This window comes from Ammospiza caudacuta, chromosome 4 (genome assembly GCF_027887145.1).
Source record: "Ammospiza caudacuta isolate bAmmCau1 chromosome 4, bAmmCau1.pri, whole genome shotgun sequence".
NCBI lineage: Eukaryota > Metazoa > Chordata > Aves > Passeriformes > Passerellidae > Ammospiza > Ammospiza caudacuta.
The window spans coordinates 24,775,233-24,795,284 of NC_080596.1; the positions used below are offsets into that span (position 1 = coordinate 24,775,233).

General features: G+C 49.9%; 1 protein-coding gene across 1 annotated transcript in view; it reads left to right on the plus strand.

The window, feature by feature from the left end:
* Positions 1-16,269: 16,269 nt before the first annotated feature.
* The window catches only part of ANTXR2 (ANTXR cell adhesion molecule 2), a 76,663-nt gene continuing 72,880 nt past the window's right edge, over positions 16,270-20,052 (plus strand). Inside the window, exons 1-3 of the mRNA XM_058802963.1 lie at positions 16,270-16,493; positions 17,019-17,090; positions 18,972-19,043. Of these exons, the coding sequence (XP_058658946.1) occupies positions 16,369-16,493; positions 17,019-17,090; positions 18,972-19,043 (269 nt within the window). The 5' untranslated portion in view covers positions 16,270-16,368. The remainder of the gene's footprint in view (positions 16,494-17,018; positions 17,091-18,971; positions 19,044-20,052) is intronic.

Here is a 20,052-nt window from a genome sequence, read left to right on the forward strand (position 1 = left end):
CTCCCTGCCCTCTGCAGGTTTCGTTTCTCTCACAGAGCACGAGAAGGACCAAACGCCACGTTGAAGGCACAAGTCGCTCCCTGGCTTTTCCTGAGCACTGTCATGTCCAGCAGCCCTGTATTATGTCAAAAATCTGGCATGGCAGGCAGTGGCACATCTGCTAGGTGTGGATGACATTCATTAGCCAAGGTTCTCTGCTAAACGGCCTGCCAGAGTCTCAGCAGCACTGCCCAATGCCAATCACTCGTCTGCTGCCAGCTCAAAGGCAATCCTGCTTCAGGGATGGCTCCTTTCCATGCTGGCAGGAGAAACAGAGGAAACAATGCATTTAGATGTTTGGGATGTGAGCAAGGTTGCACATGGGAGCAGCAAGCAGATGTAGCAGGAGAGGAGATGAAGTTGTGAAGTGTCATTCAATAATTGCAGCACAAGGGATATGTGCTGGTGAGCTGAGGTTTGGGACGGGAAAGCGTTAACCCCTTTCCAAACCACAAGGCAGACAGTGGTGGGCGCTTTTTGGAAAGGAAGCATAATGAGGCTAATGCAGCAAATGGCCTGCTTGTGCTCACGGACGACACACAGAACAACGCAGGGAGATCGGTGCCAGGCCAGCCGGGAAAACCGCCCGGGCCAGGGGAGGGAGCTGCACCGACCTGCTCGGGGGCAGCCTGGCTCAGATGTGCTGCCCCTCTGGGGGTCTACCTGCTGCAGCCCAGACAGCCACCCTGCTCGTGACAGAGCGGTCTCAGTGCTGGCCCTGACAGCTTGGTTCACAGCCCAAAGGGGCAGCTGCACACCCACGGCAGGCTGGGCACTCCCTGCCCTGCCCTGCAAGAGATGTGGGGACCAGAGGTGGAAGGAAGGAGCATCTGCTTGGCACTGCTACAAACATCACTCTCTGGTAAGAGAGGCTCCATTTTCCTCTGCTCAGAATCTCTGGGAAGGTACTTGTTCCTACAAAGGAATTAAAACACCTCAATCAGAGATAGATGTAAAGACATCAATCTTCCCTGTTTATTAATTTAACAAATTTACAACCACATAACGAAGCTTGATTTTGAGCCACTGTGTGCTTTCCAGGGAGCCTGGGAGGCAACCTCAAATAGATGCTCAGTGAAAGCTCCCCTCAGCCCTGTTTTCCCATTCTGACTTCTATTTCTGTCCACATCCACCCAGGTAGTGGTTCATCAAGTGTGTGAGATGCTACCTACCTACACACACAGCTTTTGCCTCACAGAGAATTCCTGTGACAGCCTCAGTTTCTTACGTGTTCTAAGACTTCTGCTTGCACCATGAAAGGCCACTGGCAGCTTGCAGCGCCCTTCATGCTGCTCTCAGCCAGGCAGGGAATCACAGGCTTCCCCTCCCCAGCACCAGCCTCTCTGCCATTACCTGTGCTATTAAATGCCCACACACACCAAGAGCCCTCCCAGGTCAGCACAAGTGTTCCATGGTGGAGCCCATCTCTGACACCACACGTGCTCTTCCCACAGGCAGCGGCTTGCCCGGCATCCTGTGCCTGGCCATCTGCGGCACAGCTCAGCTGTGAGGCCTTTCCTTCTGCTCTCGCCTCCCCAGGAAGTCGTTCTGCTCCAGCTGCATTCTGGACTCAGCCTCATCCACCTTCTGTTTCTGTGCTGGGTTTGTCTCTGTTCTGGTTAGCTGGTCAGCCTCAACCAAGGAATGTCTGCACATTGTAAGAGATTTCCCCAGTTTCCTACTTTTGGTGGTTTAATGCTTGCTGCACAACATACACCCCAACACCCTTCTGGCAGAGGCAGTGTGAACCCCATAACTCCCCATCCTCAGACATTAGAACTGCGTGGCTGCAAGAGCAGGAGCCACATCAAGAGACAGAGACCCAATGCTTCTCCCTCCTGTCCAAACATTATACCTTCATTTAAATACTCGAGTAATCCCACTGGATCTACTCCGGTGCTTAAATCTAAGCCTATTAAGTGTTCACGGGGCGGTCTGCACACAGAAGAGCCAGGAGAAAAGGAAAGGGGAGACTGAGGCGCTGCTCCGGCAGGGAGCCATGGTGCCAAGAAACACCTCCTTGCTCTCCTTTTCCTCAGGCTTACCTTCTCCTCCGGCTACTCCCGACAGCCCCAGCACTGGGCTCCCCTCAGCGTTCGGCTGATCTGAGTACGAGATGAAGCCGGCTGGGGGGGGGAGAAATTGCTTTAAAAACTTGTCAAAACAAAAGCCTGGATTCATTTTTTAATGCCAGCTTGGGCTCTGCGGTCACAGTGTTGGAAGCTATATTTTGTTTTGTTTTCAAGACGCTTCTCGCCAATCTCATTGTGCTCATCATCATTATTTTCAGACAATGATACGGGAGAGAGAGAGCAGTTATCCCCTCTCCTGCAAGGAGGGCTCTAGGAAAGCACTCATGCACATGGTTTCCTTTGCTCTCCAAGGATTTCAAGCACATACTTAGATTTAAGTATGTGTGTAGACTGAGTGCTACTTTTTGTTAACAGGGAGCACCTCTAAGAAACAGGACTTGATTCAAAACCTGCACATCCACGGAGCTCTGGCTCTTGACTCTGCTTCAAGCACTGCAAAACCTCCTGCCTTGGCCGCACAAAGCCCCGTCCCACCCTTTGATGCATTTCTTGGCACGTGCACATTCTAATTCCCGACACCACCCTTTCTTCCCCTTTTCTTAGCCGGCTTTTCTCTGGGCACAATGCATTATGTTTTCCTGTATGTACTACTCCATACTGCTTGCACAATGTTTTGCATGATCTAATATTCTTTGTTCAAAACTGCAAGAAAATCTAAATAAAGACTATAGTGTGTCGCATCAGTATAGGCATCAGCTAACGTTTTCCACGGCATATGGTACTTCAGAAGCCATATGTACCACTGTTTAGTGATTCTGGCAAAGAGGCGCAGAATGGTGAAATCCAACTGCCAGGATTTCTGAAAACAAATATGTAAATGCTCCAGTGCTTTTGTTATTCATAACATACCTCTAACACAGCACATACAATATGCTGTTCATTCTGTAACGAGTATACTACTAAACTATATTTGCTTCCGTTCTTGTTTTAAAAGATTTTTTCCTTCTGTATACGATTCCCCCATCCTCTCTATCAAAATCCATCTAAGCTGCAATTCAGAAAAGGCGTTTTATCTATTTTGAAGCACACACTATGGGGAAGATTGTGTACCTACGCAAGGGTCTTGCATCAGAACAAAGACAGACGTTATCTCTGCAGCCTGACTAGTGGAATGAAAGCAAGGCAGGGAAGTGCACTTAAGCAGATCAGCTGCATGGAGCAAAGCTTGTTCAGCCAGGAATAACCTCCCTGGGAACACGGGTGGGTTGGCCCTGCTCAGGGGCTACACCAAAGCAAGTGGGCGGACAAAGCTTTTGTGAACAGGTCCTCAGAAACAATAGCTGGGGTGGAAAGAGAGGATTTCAGACACGTGGTCCAAGGTGGATGGCAGCTCTGCTAAACTCTGACCTGGGCTGGGATCGGTCCTGGTGAGCGAGGGCTCAGACAAAGGGGATGGTCCATGGTAGCAGCTGTTCCCAGAAGGGCTGGCAGCACCAACACCGAGGTGGAGGGGCAGTGCACAGGGCTCACATGGAGCACCTGTGCATCACTAAAGGCTTCAAACTCCATCAGCCAAGGCAGAAACCCTCCCTCCTTCCTTGGCTGTGCACCAGCAGGTACACAGCAATCAACACCCCATTCCATGACCTACCTCTGACAGTGCTACTCCTGGCACTCCTCTCATCTGCAGAAAAAGCTTGTCATCTCTGCCTGGGATCTTGCTGTGCTGAAGGATTCCAAAATGTTGCTGTTTAGCATTAAGGCTCCCCATTCACAATCAACATTGTAACATTACCTGTTGCCGCCATTGCCTCTGTCTTTTGGCTTGTCAGCGTCCACAGAGGCTGATATTGTGGGAATGAGCAAGCCCATTCCCAGGTCACTCTGCAGTTCGCTCCTGCCTTGGAAGCAGGGCTCCTGACATCCCCAGAGCTCCTGGCAGCGCCAGGGGACCAGGCAAACCTCGGGAGGAGGGGAGAGATACCAGTGCCTCCAAGAAACACGTGGCTTTTCCAGTGTATTGCTTACCTAATGTTAAAAACAACAACAACCCCAGGACCCCCTGCACACAGTCTCAGCGAAATACTGTCACCCTACAGGGTCCTGAAAAAATTCAGCCATCTCCACACATGACAGTGTTATTCAAGACACACAGATGCATTTTTCCCAAGAGACCGAGGTGTGCTGCACCTTTCCTTGCCAGTCTTGCACTGCAGCACCCCATTTCAGCAAGCACAACCTCCCTCAACAGGGTCCCGTGCCCACCACCGCCTCTGCTTGACTTCCCCTGCACATCAGACCTGCTCATTACCTCCTGTCTGCTGCCAGCCCCCAAGGCATTATCCTGAGTTGCAAACCATCTGGGTGCCCAAGCAATTCCTTTTTGGTAGGTTTTTTCCCCCGGTGACATAAAGTGGGATCCCACTTTCCTCCCCTCAAATTACAGAGATACTCTGTTCTAAAGCTTAAGCCAGACCTCTGCCTGCAGCCAGGTCTTTTACTTCTAAACAGTTTTTTTCTATTCTATCACAGAAGAAATCCTTCAAATATCAAATTCTTCAAGCCTTTATGTTATCCTACTTTTGTAGGTCCTTCAGCCAGAATCCGTTTTTTCCCTATTCTGTTCTGGTCAGCAGGCGATAAAAAATTGCCATAAGAAATGTTGGCTTTGAGCATAAGTGCCTGGATTAGAAGAAGAGACAATTGGAAAGTGAAAAATGGCAAAAAGCTCTAAGAAGCCAAAAATAAAAGAACAAACAAACATGCAATCTGGCTATCAAAAAAGGCCACGTTTTTCCCTTACTGCAGTAAAAATCAACATTGTCAAAATTACAAAGTATATATATTACAAAGACTGGCAGTCATGGGGAGAGGGAAAAACAGTCCCACAGGGTCCAAAAGGGGAGGCCTGGGAAAAGCCACCTGAAGGAGCTGACAAAGAAGGGGACAGAGAAAGGCAAGCACCTCACATCATGCTGCCAGGATGCTGCAGTGATCCTGCAGCTGCTGGGTGAGACAAACTACCCTGAGTGAAGGGAGCCAAAAAAAAGAGCCTGCTGATTGAGCTGGCTCACGTGCGCCCGCATTTATGGCAGCACAAAGGTCAGTCTGGTATTGCCTCTTGTGAATCCCTCTTGAACAGGCAGGCTGGGGATTTGATGAGCTCAGGAAGAAGATTTATCGACATGCCAGGGGTTGCTGGCCCTAACTCTTAACGTGCTGGCAGAGGTTGGGGCTTTTCATTAAGGGGGGCTATGCATGGAATACTTGCAGGCTGTGGCTAAGAGTAAATGTGATCTCAGCCCACACAATTTGCCACTGCCTAAGAGACACCAGATTATTTTCTCTCAGCACAGAAGTCAGCAGTCCCCTGGAACCCTCTGAGCAGCTGAGTGCACAGAGGGGATAGTAAGGGGAAAGCTGGAAGGGGTTTAATGGTATGTTGCTCATCATATCCATGAGCAGGTAAAACCCAACCACCCCTCCAAGCTGTACTCCTGTGCTCCAGAGGCATCCCCTTTCTGGAGCCAGGCAAGCACCCACTGCCACTGCCAGGACAGGCCCCTCTCCTGGCAGCGCCATTCACAGCTCCCATCAGCAATCTCCCTATGCCACCAAAAAATCTGGCCCCTTTTAAGGGAGAACAGTCTCCATGTGGGATATAACCCCCTGGACAGGCTTGCTCCCTCTCCTAAATCCCATCCTGAATGCACAAGCCACTATAGTTTCATGAGGAAAAAATAACCTGAGCAACTGGGTATTTACAACAACACATCCTTCTGCCTCCCCTATTACTTGTTTTCATTGAGGCCCATGTCTCTGCAACCCAGTCCCTCCACCTGGAAGGCATCACCTCTGACTGCCTGTACATGAGCTGCTGGGTTACCTTCCCCCTGTTCTTCCTGGGGTGTTTCTGCAAACCCTGCTGAATCCATCAGACTTCATTTTACAAGATCCAGCACCATTTTGAAACTGCTTGCTTTCTGCAGCAACTAAAAAAAACAAACAAACAAACAAAAAAAAACCAAACAAAAAAACCAAACCAAACCAAACCAAAAAAAAAACAAAAAAAACCCAAAAAACCAAAACAACCCCAAAACCTGAACTAAGGGGTTTTACACTTGGTGTTCTTGCACAGTTCACCCTTGTTCCCACCTTTTCCTTTTCCTCTGGCAGCCTGAATTCCCCATGGTGCTGGCTGAGGGGCAGTAAATTCACTGCCTCCTTCCCTTCCTGCAGCCTCTGGCAAAGCTCTCAGCTTCCCTCTTTGTTCGGTTGAGAGGTGCAAAGATTTCTCACCCGAGAGACACCATCCCAGGAAGCTTCCCAGCCCCTTGGGGACACACCCCCCCAGGTCCCTTCAAGCACCTGGGTTGCAGCAGGCACAGCTGGAAGAGCCAGGCAGGGACTGGAAGAGGGATTCCCAATGCGCGCTCCTGCAGAATGAGTGAATAATTTCTCTGCTGCAGTTGGTGCCAGCACTTGCTCCTTGCCAGTTGGCAGAAGGTACCATTTCCTTTTCTGAGGAATGCTTAACATCCACCTTTCCCCCACCCCAAGGGGAAACCACAGAGGCTGCGGGGATCTTTCCTGGCAGCCAGGCATTTGAAGGAGCTGCAGGCTTGGGGAAGGAGGAGGAATCCAGCAGGGAAGCCAGGTTTTACTTCACAAACTTCTTTTAGCTGAAGGGGAGCAGGGAGCATATTTCTCCCTCACCTGAGAGTTCCCATGGGAACATAGAAGGGCAGTGTAACAGCAAATTTTGGAACGGGCATGTCTGCGAACAACTTCTGATATAATATTTGAGTCCTCAGATGTTCAGCCGCTTGCACATACTGCGCGAGCGCCTGATTTGCATGGGATTTGTATTTGTTGGTATTCACATTCGTAGGAAAACGCATACATTAGATTAATGTCATCACAGTTTATGGAGATCATCTGTGCCACAGCACCAGCCCAGGGCTCTGACTGCATTCCGTGCCCTGTGGCACATGGCAGCCCCTCCTGCCCTGCCAGGGCCACCGAGAGTCGGGACGGCTGTGCCAGGCTGAGCCCCGAGGTGGTCCTGCTGGGTTCTCCTCTTTTTAACACAAAAGTTTAAAGATCATTCAGAGTAACTGTCTAAAATTGCCTAGCCCACATTCCAAAGATAAAATGAATCCAACTATTTTGACTTATTCTCTTATATTTCCTTGTATGAGCTTACAGCACGCTCCACGCCCTCATTTTTAGTGCCTACTTAAGGACATTCAGCTGTCTAGCAGACCAACTAGGTGGTCGCTTTTTGTCTTGCGGGAGCATCCCTCTCTCAGTGAAATGGGATGGTTGTAATTCCCTCCCCGTTTGCCACGACACCTGGGTGCTCTCATCTGCTAGACAGCTGGAAGCTGTCACTAGAGATGCTGTTCTCACAGAAGCGTTGCTGGGCTCAGTCAGACACTCTTTGTAAAGCAGATGGAACACCTCAGAAGAACAGCACTGCAGCAACAAAAGCTCATTTTCTGCTAGGGGATTTCTGTTATTGGGCAATGCTTCCATCAGGTGACTTCACACCCCAGTGAGCCCACATGCCAGTGGAGCCCAATGATGATTCTGTTAACCTACTTCCACTGAGGCCGTGCAGTTCCACCTCCCAAGGCTGCCCTCCCTTTTCATCTCTGCCCTTCCAAACTGCACAGGAGCATAAGGATTGGGGGCTCAACCCCTGCTGTGGCCCTGCCATCCAGGATTTCCGACAGGCCAGGATTTCCGCTCCATCCCCACAGAGCCTCTCACGCTGGCAGCCACATCCGAGTCACTGCTCGTGCACAGGGTCTGCAGAGTCTGTCTCAACCCTGATGGTGCAACCCAGAGGAAGTGGGTGGCACAAAGGAAGAGTGCACATCTCCAGATCTGGTGATGATTTTGTGCTCACTCCAGTAACAGGCCAAATAACACCTTTTGGTCACCCTTAAAAGCCTTTTTCTCTACAGCACATGCCACAAGCCCATGCTCAAGCTACCTGCACAATTCAGCTGCTTCCACCGCTCCTTACCCAGGCACAGCTCTCCCACCTCAGAGCCAGCTCCCATCCCACAGCATCTGACACTCAGAGAGGCTGTGGTATGCATAGCTCACCCAAGAGAAGGGCATGCCCTGCTCCAACATGGGTTGGAGACACCATTTCAATTTATGGCTCTTGCAAGCAAAGTCTTGAAAAGGCCTTTCAATATTTGAGTGCTTCAGTCTTATTTTCCAAGCAATTTATACACTAAGAAATCTAGATGGAAACCTCCAAGTGATAATGGAATCCCTTAGATATCCCAGAAAATGTTGCCCCCATATGATCTAGTACCCTCATGACAAACATCTCTCTATTTTTCTTTGTGATGGTTCTTTACTTCCCACCAACATCTGTCACTGTGATTATGATCTCTAATGAGCTTCTAAATTATATCACAGCATTCTGCCTTGATGAGTTACATTCAGTAACTTTCATTCTGCAAGACATGAAACACTGCCTACAAGATGCTGAATGAAAATTCCCTCAGCACAGCAGCTGAAAAACTGGTTTGGAGGGGGTTTTAGCCTGTTTTGCTTGGGTTTTATTTTGGTGTTTTCAGTGTTCTGTTTTGTGGATCTTGTTATGCATCTTATTCCAGGATGCCTAGGAACTTTACAAACGAGGCACAGAAAGTTGAGCCTTCTTGCACATCCCTAAAATCTCCACCTGAGGATGGGAACTGTCACCAAAGGGCAGCAGAGATGGCACATTATTTCTGTAAGGCAGGACCCCAGCCAAGGCCCCAGAAAAAATTGCCATTATTTTTATGCTGGCTCCCAGTTCCAGTAAAGGGTTATACTCCAGTAAAAGTGAAACTGGAAAAGTGAATATTAACCCCCAAGGTTTGCTGCCCTGGCTGCAAGGAACCAGTGCCTGTGGCCACTCAGCCTTGCTAACACGTGCCCACATTGGCTAGCAATTTCTAAGGGACTTGGATATCTCCTGCTGATTCCTCAGACAACACCAGCCTCCCTCAGCATTCCCACTCACACATGTTATACTAACGTGCACCTCCAGGGTCATACCTTGCACTAATATCACCCGCCCATCTGGGAAAGTGTGTATGGTGAGCCTGAAGACAAGGACAAAGCAGGCTGATCTTTGTGTGTGCAAACAGCTCCCCTGAGGCAGCAAGGTGTTGACTCCCTCCCTGCTGGTGACTCAGCTGCACCTTTCCCTGCTGCTTATCCAAGATCTGTGACGTGGCTCATGAGAGCTGAGCTCAGGAGGGTTTGATTTGTGGGACAGGATTTATGGGGGCTATTCCTTACTTCCTGCAGATAAGCACAGACAGCACTGATCAACAGTGCCATGTTTCTAGCTCAGAGTAGCTGTGCTCTCTCTGTAACTCCTGCCTGTGGCCAACCTTGCACTCAGTGCCTGCAAAGCAGCTCCAAAACAAATGGGACAAAACATGCTGAGTACAGCAAGCACATTGTTCACCTCTCCCAGCCAAACTGTGGAGAACTGACCACCGTTTCCCATGCTTCCAGCCTGAGCCAGCACCCAGGTAACAGTGAAGGTGCTGAGAACAGAGGCTGAGATTGCAAATCCTGAGGGGGACAAGCATTGCTGGCATACTGAGTTCCCAAGTAAACTTGATTTCTAAGGGCATAATTCTCATTGCAGAGCACCAGCCTGGTTCCATAACATGGAACATCTGCTCACTCACTGCAGCTGACACCATCTCACATTTCTTTTGGTCTCTGTGCACCGAAGTACCTTTCCAAGCTCACGGTGACTCTGGCTCATTCTCTGAAGTGCAGCCGCTACCAACAGTTCTTGCTAGGGCAGGAGCACAAAACCCTGGAATAGCAAGCAAAACAAGTAAGTGCCCCTGAGTAGAGGAAGGGGGAGAGCACAGGGCTGGCAGGGAGCTACTGAGAAGCTTATGCACCATGGCTTGTCTGTGCCACAAGATGAGCTGCCCAGGTGAATGCACACCGACTCATCACTGTCTCCGACTCAGGAAATGAGTTTTCCAAGGAAGTAAACCAGTCTTTGCATATCCTCAGCAGGGACTGAAGGCCCTTCCTGCTCAACATGTGTCATTACAGGTGTCTTGGGCTATGGTGCCATGGTACCATTGTACCATGAGCTATACTGCTTCTTGGTTAGCTTTGCTGAGCAAAACATTTCCTTTAAAAGGCTTTCTTACAGGCACAAGAATTCAACAGGACCATGAAAATCCTGCCCCGGGGGGGATGACAGTTTGGTACCCCAGCTCTCTTTCTGTGGCTATTGCCAGGTAACTCTACCTGTTCCTCAAAAGCAGTGCCAAGCACACCATCTTCTGCACCCTGCTAAGCTGATCCATGAAAACATACGAGGTCCTTGCCAAGCTGCTTCACCAGCTTGTCCGTGGGGGAAGGGACACAACCCTTCCTGCTCTTGTAGCATTTGTTGCTCTGCCAATGGCACTGCAGAAAATGAAGCCTGCAATCCAGTCAGCACTGCTCCACCTCCACCCATCTTAACTGCCCAGACATAAGGAGAAAAGGATAAAATATTGTATGGCAGACAACAGGACATGAGTGCATATAAGGTAAACTTCTTACATGTGGAGATATTGAGGAAAAGCTAATTCAGAGTCACACAGATGTAAACACCAGTCAGATAAGACACATCCCAGCCACATCACTCCTGTCTTAAGGCCAGCACAGTTACACTGGTGATCAGAAACACTTGTCATCCAGGCAGCCAGAGGAGCAGCTCTCATGAACAGGGCAAGGCTGATGCATGCCAAGTCAGCGGCGTGATCTGGCTGGTGAATAACCAGGCAGGGCCATGAGTCAGCCAGCAAACACTCCCACACGCACCCTTCCTGCCCTGCGGTGTGACAGCAGCAGAACCAGGAGCTGACTGCAATGGAAACCCCATCCTACCTCCTCTAAGTGGTGCTTCCCCAAGCACATCCTCTAGACGTGGAGTTTGGTGTACAAATCTTCACTAACCTGAGATTACACAGGGCAGAGGAATGGTGTTGCAGCCAAGCACAGGGGCTGTAAGCAAGAAGGAAAATCACCAAGGTTGGAAAGTACCTCGGATGGGTTTACCTCCTGCTCAAAGCAGGGCCAACACCAGACCAGATCAAAAATCTAGTCAGGCCTTAAAACCCCGAAGAGAGCTAACACCAAATTAGCTCAGTTCTTGAGAGCCTGGTGCTTAAAATGCCAGGGTTGTGGGTTCCATCCCCATGTGGGCCATAGGAAGTAACAGGTACCATGTGGCCACCAAGCCCCTGCTGTGCATCCCTGATGTCCTGGGAGCAGTCCCTCCTCTTCCTCTCACTGCCCTGCAAACCTCCACGGCACCTCTGTGCCAAACACCTAAGCACCATCCTCTTCCAGCAGCAGCAGCAAGCCTGGGTGATGCCCAGGCTTGGGCGTCCCAGAAATGGGAGCTGCTGGTAATCAGCACAATAATCAATAAACAATAATCAGAGTCCCACAATCAGGGAACAACAAACAGCTCCTGGGGGGTGCGGATGGGCTCAGGAGCAGTGACTCCACCCATGCAAAGCAGGATCTACACGAGAAGACAAATCTAATTCCACAAAGAGCTCCTGAGGAAAAGAAGGGAAGAAAAAATAAATATGCAAAACCCTAAGAAGATTCCTCAAAATGTCACGCAAGAAAAAAGTTGAAAAACCTCCCACAATGCCATCCAAAAAGCCTCTCCCAAACTTATAGAAGCCTCTGTTTAAATATATAAACTAAAAATATATGCTCTGCTGGCAATCTTCAAAATTGGGGAACTCCTCAAATTATGAGTAGGACAGAAAATGGGGGAAAAAATTAAATAAAAGCCCCAAATAAACTGTCATAAACCATGGAAAGGAATGGTGAAAAGTTGAAAAAAGCATCAGCAGCAATGACAGCAAGGGAATCTCCCTGGTGGAAAAACAAAGGAGAGTGTTTTTCCCCCCAGTTCCAAAATTCATCCCCCCACAAGTGAACAGCCTCTCATGTACTGGTCTCTGCTGAGTGCCTGCACCTGTCTTGGAATGCTCCCCCCAACACACAGCAGGCATGATAACTAGCAAGAGGTAAGTCAAGCCAAGCAACTGACCCAGCTCCTGGTGAGTTGCCCGAATTTTGTTTTTTCCCAGTCAAATCTTGTTGGTTGAAAGCACGGGCTAGGTGTTTGGGCACACAGAGCATACAGCTCTTTGTGACTGTCACTCGCCCCAGCCTTGCAGCCGGAAGAACCTGGCACAGATGACTTCATGAAACCAAATTAGGGGTCATACACAAGAAAGGACATTGCCACAGCTCTGGCGTAATTAGGGCCCATCATCATCAAGGACAGGAAATTGGCACATCTGCTTTCCGGGCTGCTGATCCAACGGTGGCTCAGGCATGATGTGATGTCTTGCTGCAGCCCCCTAGCCCTGCAGAAATATTGCCCTGATTGCCCCCAAACAGTGGTACAAGCCGTGGTTTTATCTCTCAGGCTCCCAGTTGCTCTTTACTCTTTCTCTCCTGGGCCTGGGAGGACAGGACAGACACAATGCTCTCTCTCACTCTCCTCTGCAGCACTGAAGGGGCCAGGCCAGATGGACAAACATCAGCCCCTTTTTCTCCAGTGTGACCCCAAACTGACCACAAGTGACGTTTCTGTTTGGATGAACCTTGGAAGGTTTGAAACTGCCCCCCTGGAGTCAGTGATAAAACTGCCACAAACTGGATGACTGCTGGATCACGACCTGTGCTTTTTAAAAAATTACTTTTCTCCATACAATACTGAGAATTGTGTCATCCCTGCCCTGGGTTACACTGCTCTGCAGGCAGAGTTCCTGGCTGCTCCATTCTTCAGTCTCCTCTGGCCGGGCCGTTGTTTCCCAAGAACACCAAAAAGGGTCACTGCAACTCTAGAGTTGTGCTGAGCTCCCAGCCCCAGTGATCCCTGGGTGTTGCTCAGAGCCAGCAGCAGCTCCCGGGCCAGAGTGGGAGTTCCATGTTTTCTGTCCTGCTTTTTTTTTGGCTCTCCCAGCTGGAGTGATTTATTTTTATGCTGTTGTGGTTTGCACCAGGACAGCCCATCTTTCCCTCTTTGTTTTCATTCCTTCTGCTTGCCTGAGCACTGTGGAAACAAACAGCTCTGGAAAAGTGGAAACAAGCAGCTCTGTGCCTTGTCCAGGGCATCAGGCAGCAGAGAACCACAAGAAGCTCAAGGAAGCCTGCTCTGCTTCTGCTGAGACAGGAGTGAGCACCAGGGACCATCCTGGCTCCTCGGAGATGAGTCAGCCTGCACACAGCAGGGACACTGCTCCATATTCCTGCACTTAGACCTTCTCTCATCCTACATACTGCCAGCGTTTAGGTTCCCTGGCTGCTGGGATTGAAGGGCTTCTTTCTCCCCTGTATTTCTGTATTTTTGGTGGGCACTGCAAATGCTTCATGATATTGGAAAGGAAGAGCTATTCAGGAATTCCAAGCTTGCATAATTCCCAGATTTGTCTAGACAGATACTTTCCATCTGGATGATGCAGGCAGTACCACATGGACACGAGAGTTCCTGTGTTACTTAATGGTGTCCTTTTTATTTAATAATTTCTACACTGCTTTACAGGATGCACACAGACACAAGGCTACAGCTGTGAAGGGAACAAGGATTTGTAGCTAATCCTTCAGGAGGCAGCTCTCAAACAGCTCCTGCATCTTGTATAACTGCTGGAGCCCCTCTGGTTTCTCTTTCCTTTTACAAAGCATGAGACTTCCATGTGTGGTTCGTATCCTGTGAGAGAAGAAGAAAAATATTTTCCTGTGAGCTGCCGTGGCTCAAGGATCGCCACCATCATCATCATCCCCTATTCTTGGGTTTGCACAGCTCAGGGTGTCTGGAAGAGCTGGCTGTGGAGCTGTCCCATTCCATGTTGCCCCTGGATCATGTGGCAGAAGGGCAATCCTAGACCTAAGTCAGAAAGGGGATTTAATTAATCAGCACGGCAGCCACACTCACAGACAAACCCAAGTTTCATTTTTCCAAATGTTGGCAATCACTGAGCATCCTGAAGAAAACAGGCTGGCTCACAGCTGTTGGGCAGAGGTGTCCTGGACCTGAGCTGGATTTAACAAGCAACAAAGCCCTCCTGACCCTCTGTAGTCCGTGCAAAAGGCAGCCTGTGCGGCCACCAAACCACTGCTTGACTCCAGTCCCGAGGTCATCCCAGCACAGCGCTGAAGGGTTTCCCCTGCAGGCCCCACCCTGGTGCTGCAGCATTCCTGGGGACCCACAGGCAGGGCCAGGCTCACAGCCAGGTTACAGCAAGGGTGACTTTTCCTTCCAGCTGCTCATTCCCAGATACAAGTTCGCCTGGCACCGTTTGCCTGAGGTATTCCCAACCAGCCTGGGCCAAAAAGAAGGTGGGAGTGGGTGGAAGTTAAAGGACAACATGTGGAGAAATCATCTGCAAGTGCTGGAGATGAAGAAGGGAACTGTATAACCCCAAAGGCGCTGTAAGCTGCTCTGTTTCCTACTTTTCTCTGCAGTAAATCTTGGCAGTGAACTTGAGTTCATTTGCACATCGACCATGCACGTCAAAACTTCTGCTTCTAGGGCTGGGTTACTTTGTAGCTGTATTTTTTTAAGAGTTCTGTTTTCCATCACTGAGGGCAGTTTATCCCTGGACCCCTGGTTTCCCTGCTGTCCCAGCCTCCGGGCACAAGGAGTCAGTGTAAAGGAGGTCCTTGTGCAAGTGAACTGGATTCCAGAAGAGCAGGATGGGGAGTGAGAACAAGCTGTGCCTGCTCCAGATGGGGTCAGGGCAGAGGTCTGCAGCTGGCCTGGGTCCCTTGGTGCAGCCAAGAGCCAAGGTCCCCTCCTGCTGCTACAATATGGCTTGTTTTGGCATTGGCAAGCTGCTGATGCCCCATCTGGCTCCTGGGATATCATGAAGATATCAGCTCAGGGGGCTGCTTTCCTGAGGGCTTGTGTGCACACAGGGAGGAGTGCCTGTCCTGATGGGGCTGTGCAGCACTGTGGCACTGGAAGAGGGTTGGGAGAGAGCCAGGCATCAGCAAACAAGTTCTGGGAACTGGGAAAGGAGGCTGCAGCCTTTGTGTGAATGAAGCCAAACAGCCACGAGCCACTGCCCTGTAAGTCCTACATGCCTATCTCCCTCTCATCCAGCCATTCCAGCAAAATAGCCATGATTTATCTGCTTCTTCAGCAGAAACCACAGGCTAAAAGAGGAATTCACACACTTGGAAACAAGTAAAGAGTGAACTGGCAGAGAAGGCTTGTTCCAAACACACGGGGTCACATGCACTTGAAGCAAGATTTCCAACATCTGGATAACATGACATGTACTCCCAGGCAAGGCGAGTGCTCCTGGGGCTTGGGGTGGACTCATGCAGCTTGGAAAGCTGGAGTGCAGCTGGTTTTGGGAAGCTCACCAAGCTTCCTCTGTTGTCTCACAAGCCTCTGCTTGGCCTTTCTTTTGGCTGGGTCTCTGGCAAAGCCTAGGCTGCTCTGCCCTTAATCTCCCATGTTTTGTGTATCCACGGAGACTGTAAAACACTGCTTGCTTACCCTTTGGCCTTGCTAGCTCAAAGGCACTAAGAACTCCATGAGCCAGATCTCTGGCTGACATTATCCACTGCTGGTCCGCGGGCTTTGGTAAAGTTTCCAACTTGCATCATAGGGAGGTTTGGCTTGGTGTTGGGATTGGTGTGGAGAAGGCACCGTGACACGGATGTGTCAGGTCAGAGTGCTGTGTCTACAGCGAACCGTCCAGAGACAGCAGGAATGGGGCTGAAGTGAGATGAGAGGAAAACTCTCCAGCAGGATGACTCCGACTTCCCAATCTCCTCCTGCGGAGCGAAAAGCAAGATCCTTTTTGCAGTCTGATTCACGTCCGCAGCCTGTGGGAGACACATGATCACTGTTAGGACGGGGCTTTTTTTGTTTGTTTCAAAATCCCAACTCTGAGGTGTTGGTGTAATCCCCAATCCCCAGGACATTAAATTTATTTGGGGCTCACTCCCTGGCACACGTGCAACGCCGGCAGCACCGCGGACCGGAGTGACGCGGCTGACGGGACGCAAGGGGGACGCAGGGGCCGGGCGAGCGGGGGCGGTGCGAGCCCGCCCGCCCTGTCCCCCGCCCCAGCCGCCCGCCGCCGCCGCTGCTGTGGGGAGGGAGGGCCGGGCCGGGCCGGGCCGGGCGAGCCGCGGTGGCGGCGGCGAGGGGCGGCCACTCCGGCGAGCGGCAGGACGGCAGCGCCCGCCTGCGCTCCCCGCAGCCTCCATGGCCGGGGCCGTGCCCTTGCTGCTGCTGCCGCTGCTGCTGCCGCCGCTGCCCGCCGGCGCCGCGCCGGCTGCGGGCGAGCCGTCGTGCCACGGAGCCTTCGATATGTACTTCGTCTTGGACAAGTAAGCGGCGAGGCGAGACGCGGGCGGGGATGGAGGAATCGCCGCCATCGGGGTGGCGGCGCCGCCGCTTTTGTTCGGGCGCTGCGTGGGGCTGAGGGGCCGCGCGCGCGGGGGGGGGCGGCTGTGAGGTGCCGCGCGCGCGAGGTGGGGGGGGCGCCGTGAGGGAAAACGGCGGGAAGAGCATCGTGAGGGGCTCGGCGGGAACGGCGTCCTGAGGGAAGTTCGGGAATCCTGCCCGGACCTCTCTGAGGGGCTGTGCAGAGGGGCCCCCTGGAAGTTCCCCCAGCAGAGGTGCGTTTGCAGCCGGAGGCGTTGGGGAAGCGAGCGGCGGCAGCATCTGCCCCGCCGCGGCGGCCGGGCTTTTGTGGGGAAGTTCGGCGGCCGTGAGCGCCCTCAGGGCGAGGGGGGAGCGGGGCCCGGGCGACGAACTTAGCAGCGAGATGTCTGGCACCGCGAATATGGTCAGTTTCTCCCGAAATGTCAGCCCGGATCAGGCCGCTGATGTGCTCTGGTTTTCCCTTGTAGGTCCGGGAGCGTGGCGACGAACTGGCGAGAGATATTTGATTTTGTAAATCAGCTGACAGAAAGATTTGTGAGGTGCGTGGTGCTGCTTGTGACAGCCGAGGTGGTGCTGGAGTAATTCTGGGCTGTGTTAAACACCCCCCTACCCCTGGTCCCCGTGTTTTTGCAAGCTCAGGGGATGTGTTCCTCAAACACATTAAAAGTTTGGCTTCTAAGACCCAGACTGCTGGAAAACATTGAAAAATTTACTTTATTTTCTTGTGCTTGGAACTGAGCAAAAAGGTGACAATATGTGCCTTTAAATACTCACTTTCTTAAATGACTCTCAGATGTGATTTGAAGTTTTTGTCAGACTTGATTTTCAATATACCATGTGCCTAGTTTCTGATGGAGTTCTGCTCAAATTCTGTGTTTGGAGATCTGTATAAAGAAACAGTCTTGAACACATGTAAACATATGTGTTAATATATAGTGCAGGTCTAAAGGAAGGGAGCAATGTTAAAGCTCAAACGCAGAGGAAGCCCATGCCCATGTAACAGTGCCTTTGTTGTACTTACATATAATCAACTTTGTTACTGTCAGCAGTGTTGTCGGGCAAGCCCAGTTCCTCTTGAAATAGCTGCTGCAAATCCTGGCTGACTGCTCTGTACAAATAGCTGAGGATTGCAGTGCTTTGCTTTAAAAAACCTTACCACAAAACCCAGAATAAACTGAACGAATCCCTCACCACACACAAAGGGAGAGGTGGTGTGGTAGGTTTTGCTGAGGAAAACCCAGTGCAGAGTGCAGTTGTAATCTTGGCTTGCTAAGAAAAGGATGATCCAGTTAGGCTTTTATAAGTAAATATAGCTTATTGTCATCTTGTCAAAAGCAAATCTTCTGTAAACTTATGTAAAACTTCTGTCCAGGGGGCGACAGAAACTTTTAAAAGTTGTTTTGTTGTTTTGTCTGGAATTACACCAAAAAAAAGAAAAAAAAAAAAAAAAAAAAAAGAAAAAAAAAAAAAAGTACTTACATTCCCTTGATGTCAATAGTCTTAAGCTGCATCAGTGACATCAGTGGACTGAAAACATATGGTCATTCAGCTTTTCAAGTGTTAAGTCCTTACTAAATGTAACCTGATTAATTAATGGTGATTCTCATGTACAGTAAATTACCAAGTTAGTGAAGATATTAAAATTGTGATGAATAAAACGTAAAATCATGCAGGAGAGATGCTACAGCTTACCTTGGGAAAATTCCTGTCTTGGGCCTCCAGAGCATCTGGCAACTCCTAAGTGCTTTCCACTGCTAATTAGATATCATTCCCTGCAACCTTGTGCAGAGACAGGTGACCTTCTTAAACATAAATGGAAAAAAAAAAAAAAAAAGAGATTGAATTCCTCAATAAAAGCAGTTTGTACAGCATTGCTTTTTACCATGACATTTCCCTGGATGCTTTTAGGGAAGAAGTTTTCAAGTCTCACAGCTCTCTGGTCATAGGAACAAGCCCAATCTCACTCTGGAAGGCCCTGCATGCTTTCTCAGGGCTAAAGCAGTGGGCACTGGGAGGATTTGATAAACATAAAAAGCGAAGTTGGAAATTGGCATTGTGTCATCCTGAAAGAAAAGGGTAAATTGGCAGGGTCAGTTTCAAAGATGGGACGTGTGTCTGGTCAGTACCCAGGGGAGCAGGAGGGAACTGAGTGGTGTCCCTGCCTTGGTGTTATACCAGTGGCCCTGGCGATTCCAAAGGGTGTGTGTGGGGTGGGCACATCAGCAGAGACTCGTCATGTGGGAGAGAGTAATGGGCAAAAATGCTTCAACTCCTCTCATTTTGGGTTTGTAGTTCAAAAGTGCATTCCTAGGAGGCTGGAGGGTAAAGTTCACGTGGATGGGACCTGAACAAGTGAATGAAAGGCTGTGCATCTGTGTGTTTCTCTGAAATGTGTTTTTGCCTTCTTTCCCTTTCCACAGCCCCAAGATGAGGCTGTCGTTTATCGTGTTTTCCACCCAGGCGCATGTCATTATGCCGCTAACTGGAGACAGGTCAGTGCTCTGCTTTCTTAATTCTCCCCTCCTGCCTCTGCCCTTACTGAATCAGAGCAGCAGTCATAGGAATACAACAACGACCAATACCTCTAAGTGCTGGCCAGTCTGCAGAGCTGATTTAATTTTGTGGCCATATCCCTGGATAGCCTCATAAAAAAGGAAGGAGAGGAATGATGGGAAACAAATCCTTGATGTTACTTCTGCCACTGCTTTGCAGAAAAATTAGCGCTAATGTTTTCATCTCTGTGTGATTCTGCATCTCACTTGGCACAGCGTGAGAATGATTCTTCCATTTGCTTTTGTAAAGCAGCCTCCATAGAATGGTTATCAGGATTTTTTCATGTCTAGGAGAAGCATAAAATGGTAAAAAAATGTTTCTCATATTCTCCCATAAGGTAGGTATTTTGTTTTGTATTTCCTAATCTGAACTTCAGGGCTTGTTTTAGACAGTGGGGTTGGTGCCACTTGAAGGGTGTGAGATCTTCCTGACACTGTGGTGATGTACAGGTGTGCCTGAACTTTCAGGGGATGGAATTCAAGGCTGCTCACTCTGATTTCTAAAGCAAGTGAGGATTTGCAGCTAGGATATCTTAAGGATGGGTGGGGGGAAACAGAAGGAGGAGAAACAGGCAGAGAAGAAAATATTGTAAAAATTATTACCGAACTCACAGAAACTGGGAGATGGTCGTGTGGAATGAGCGCTCTCAGCAGAGGACAGTGGCACTGCTGTCAGAGTCCTTTGGTGTCCTCTCAGCTTTCTCAAAACCAACATGACCTCTGCTCTCTCCCTTTTGTCCAGAAGCTGCCACCGTGCACACTCTTCTGGGTTTTGAACCTGTGGATAAGCCATTTAGGAATCACTCCACAAATGTGTGGCAGGGTGGAAGTAAGGTGGTCCATCCTTTCTGCTCCTGTTAGTAGGGAGCTGTAGTTGGTGTGGTGTAGTTAGTTAGCTCTGCTGTGGGTTTGTTTTAAACAATACATAACAGTATGAGACCTCCTGAAA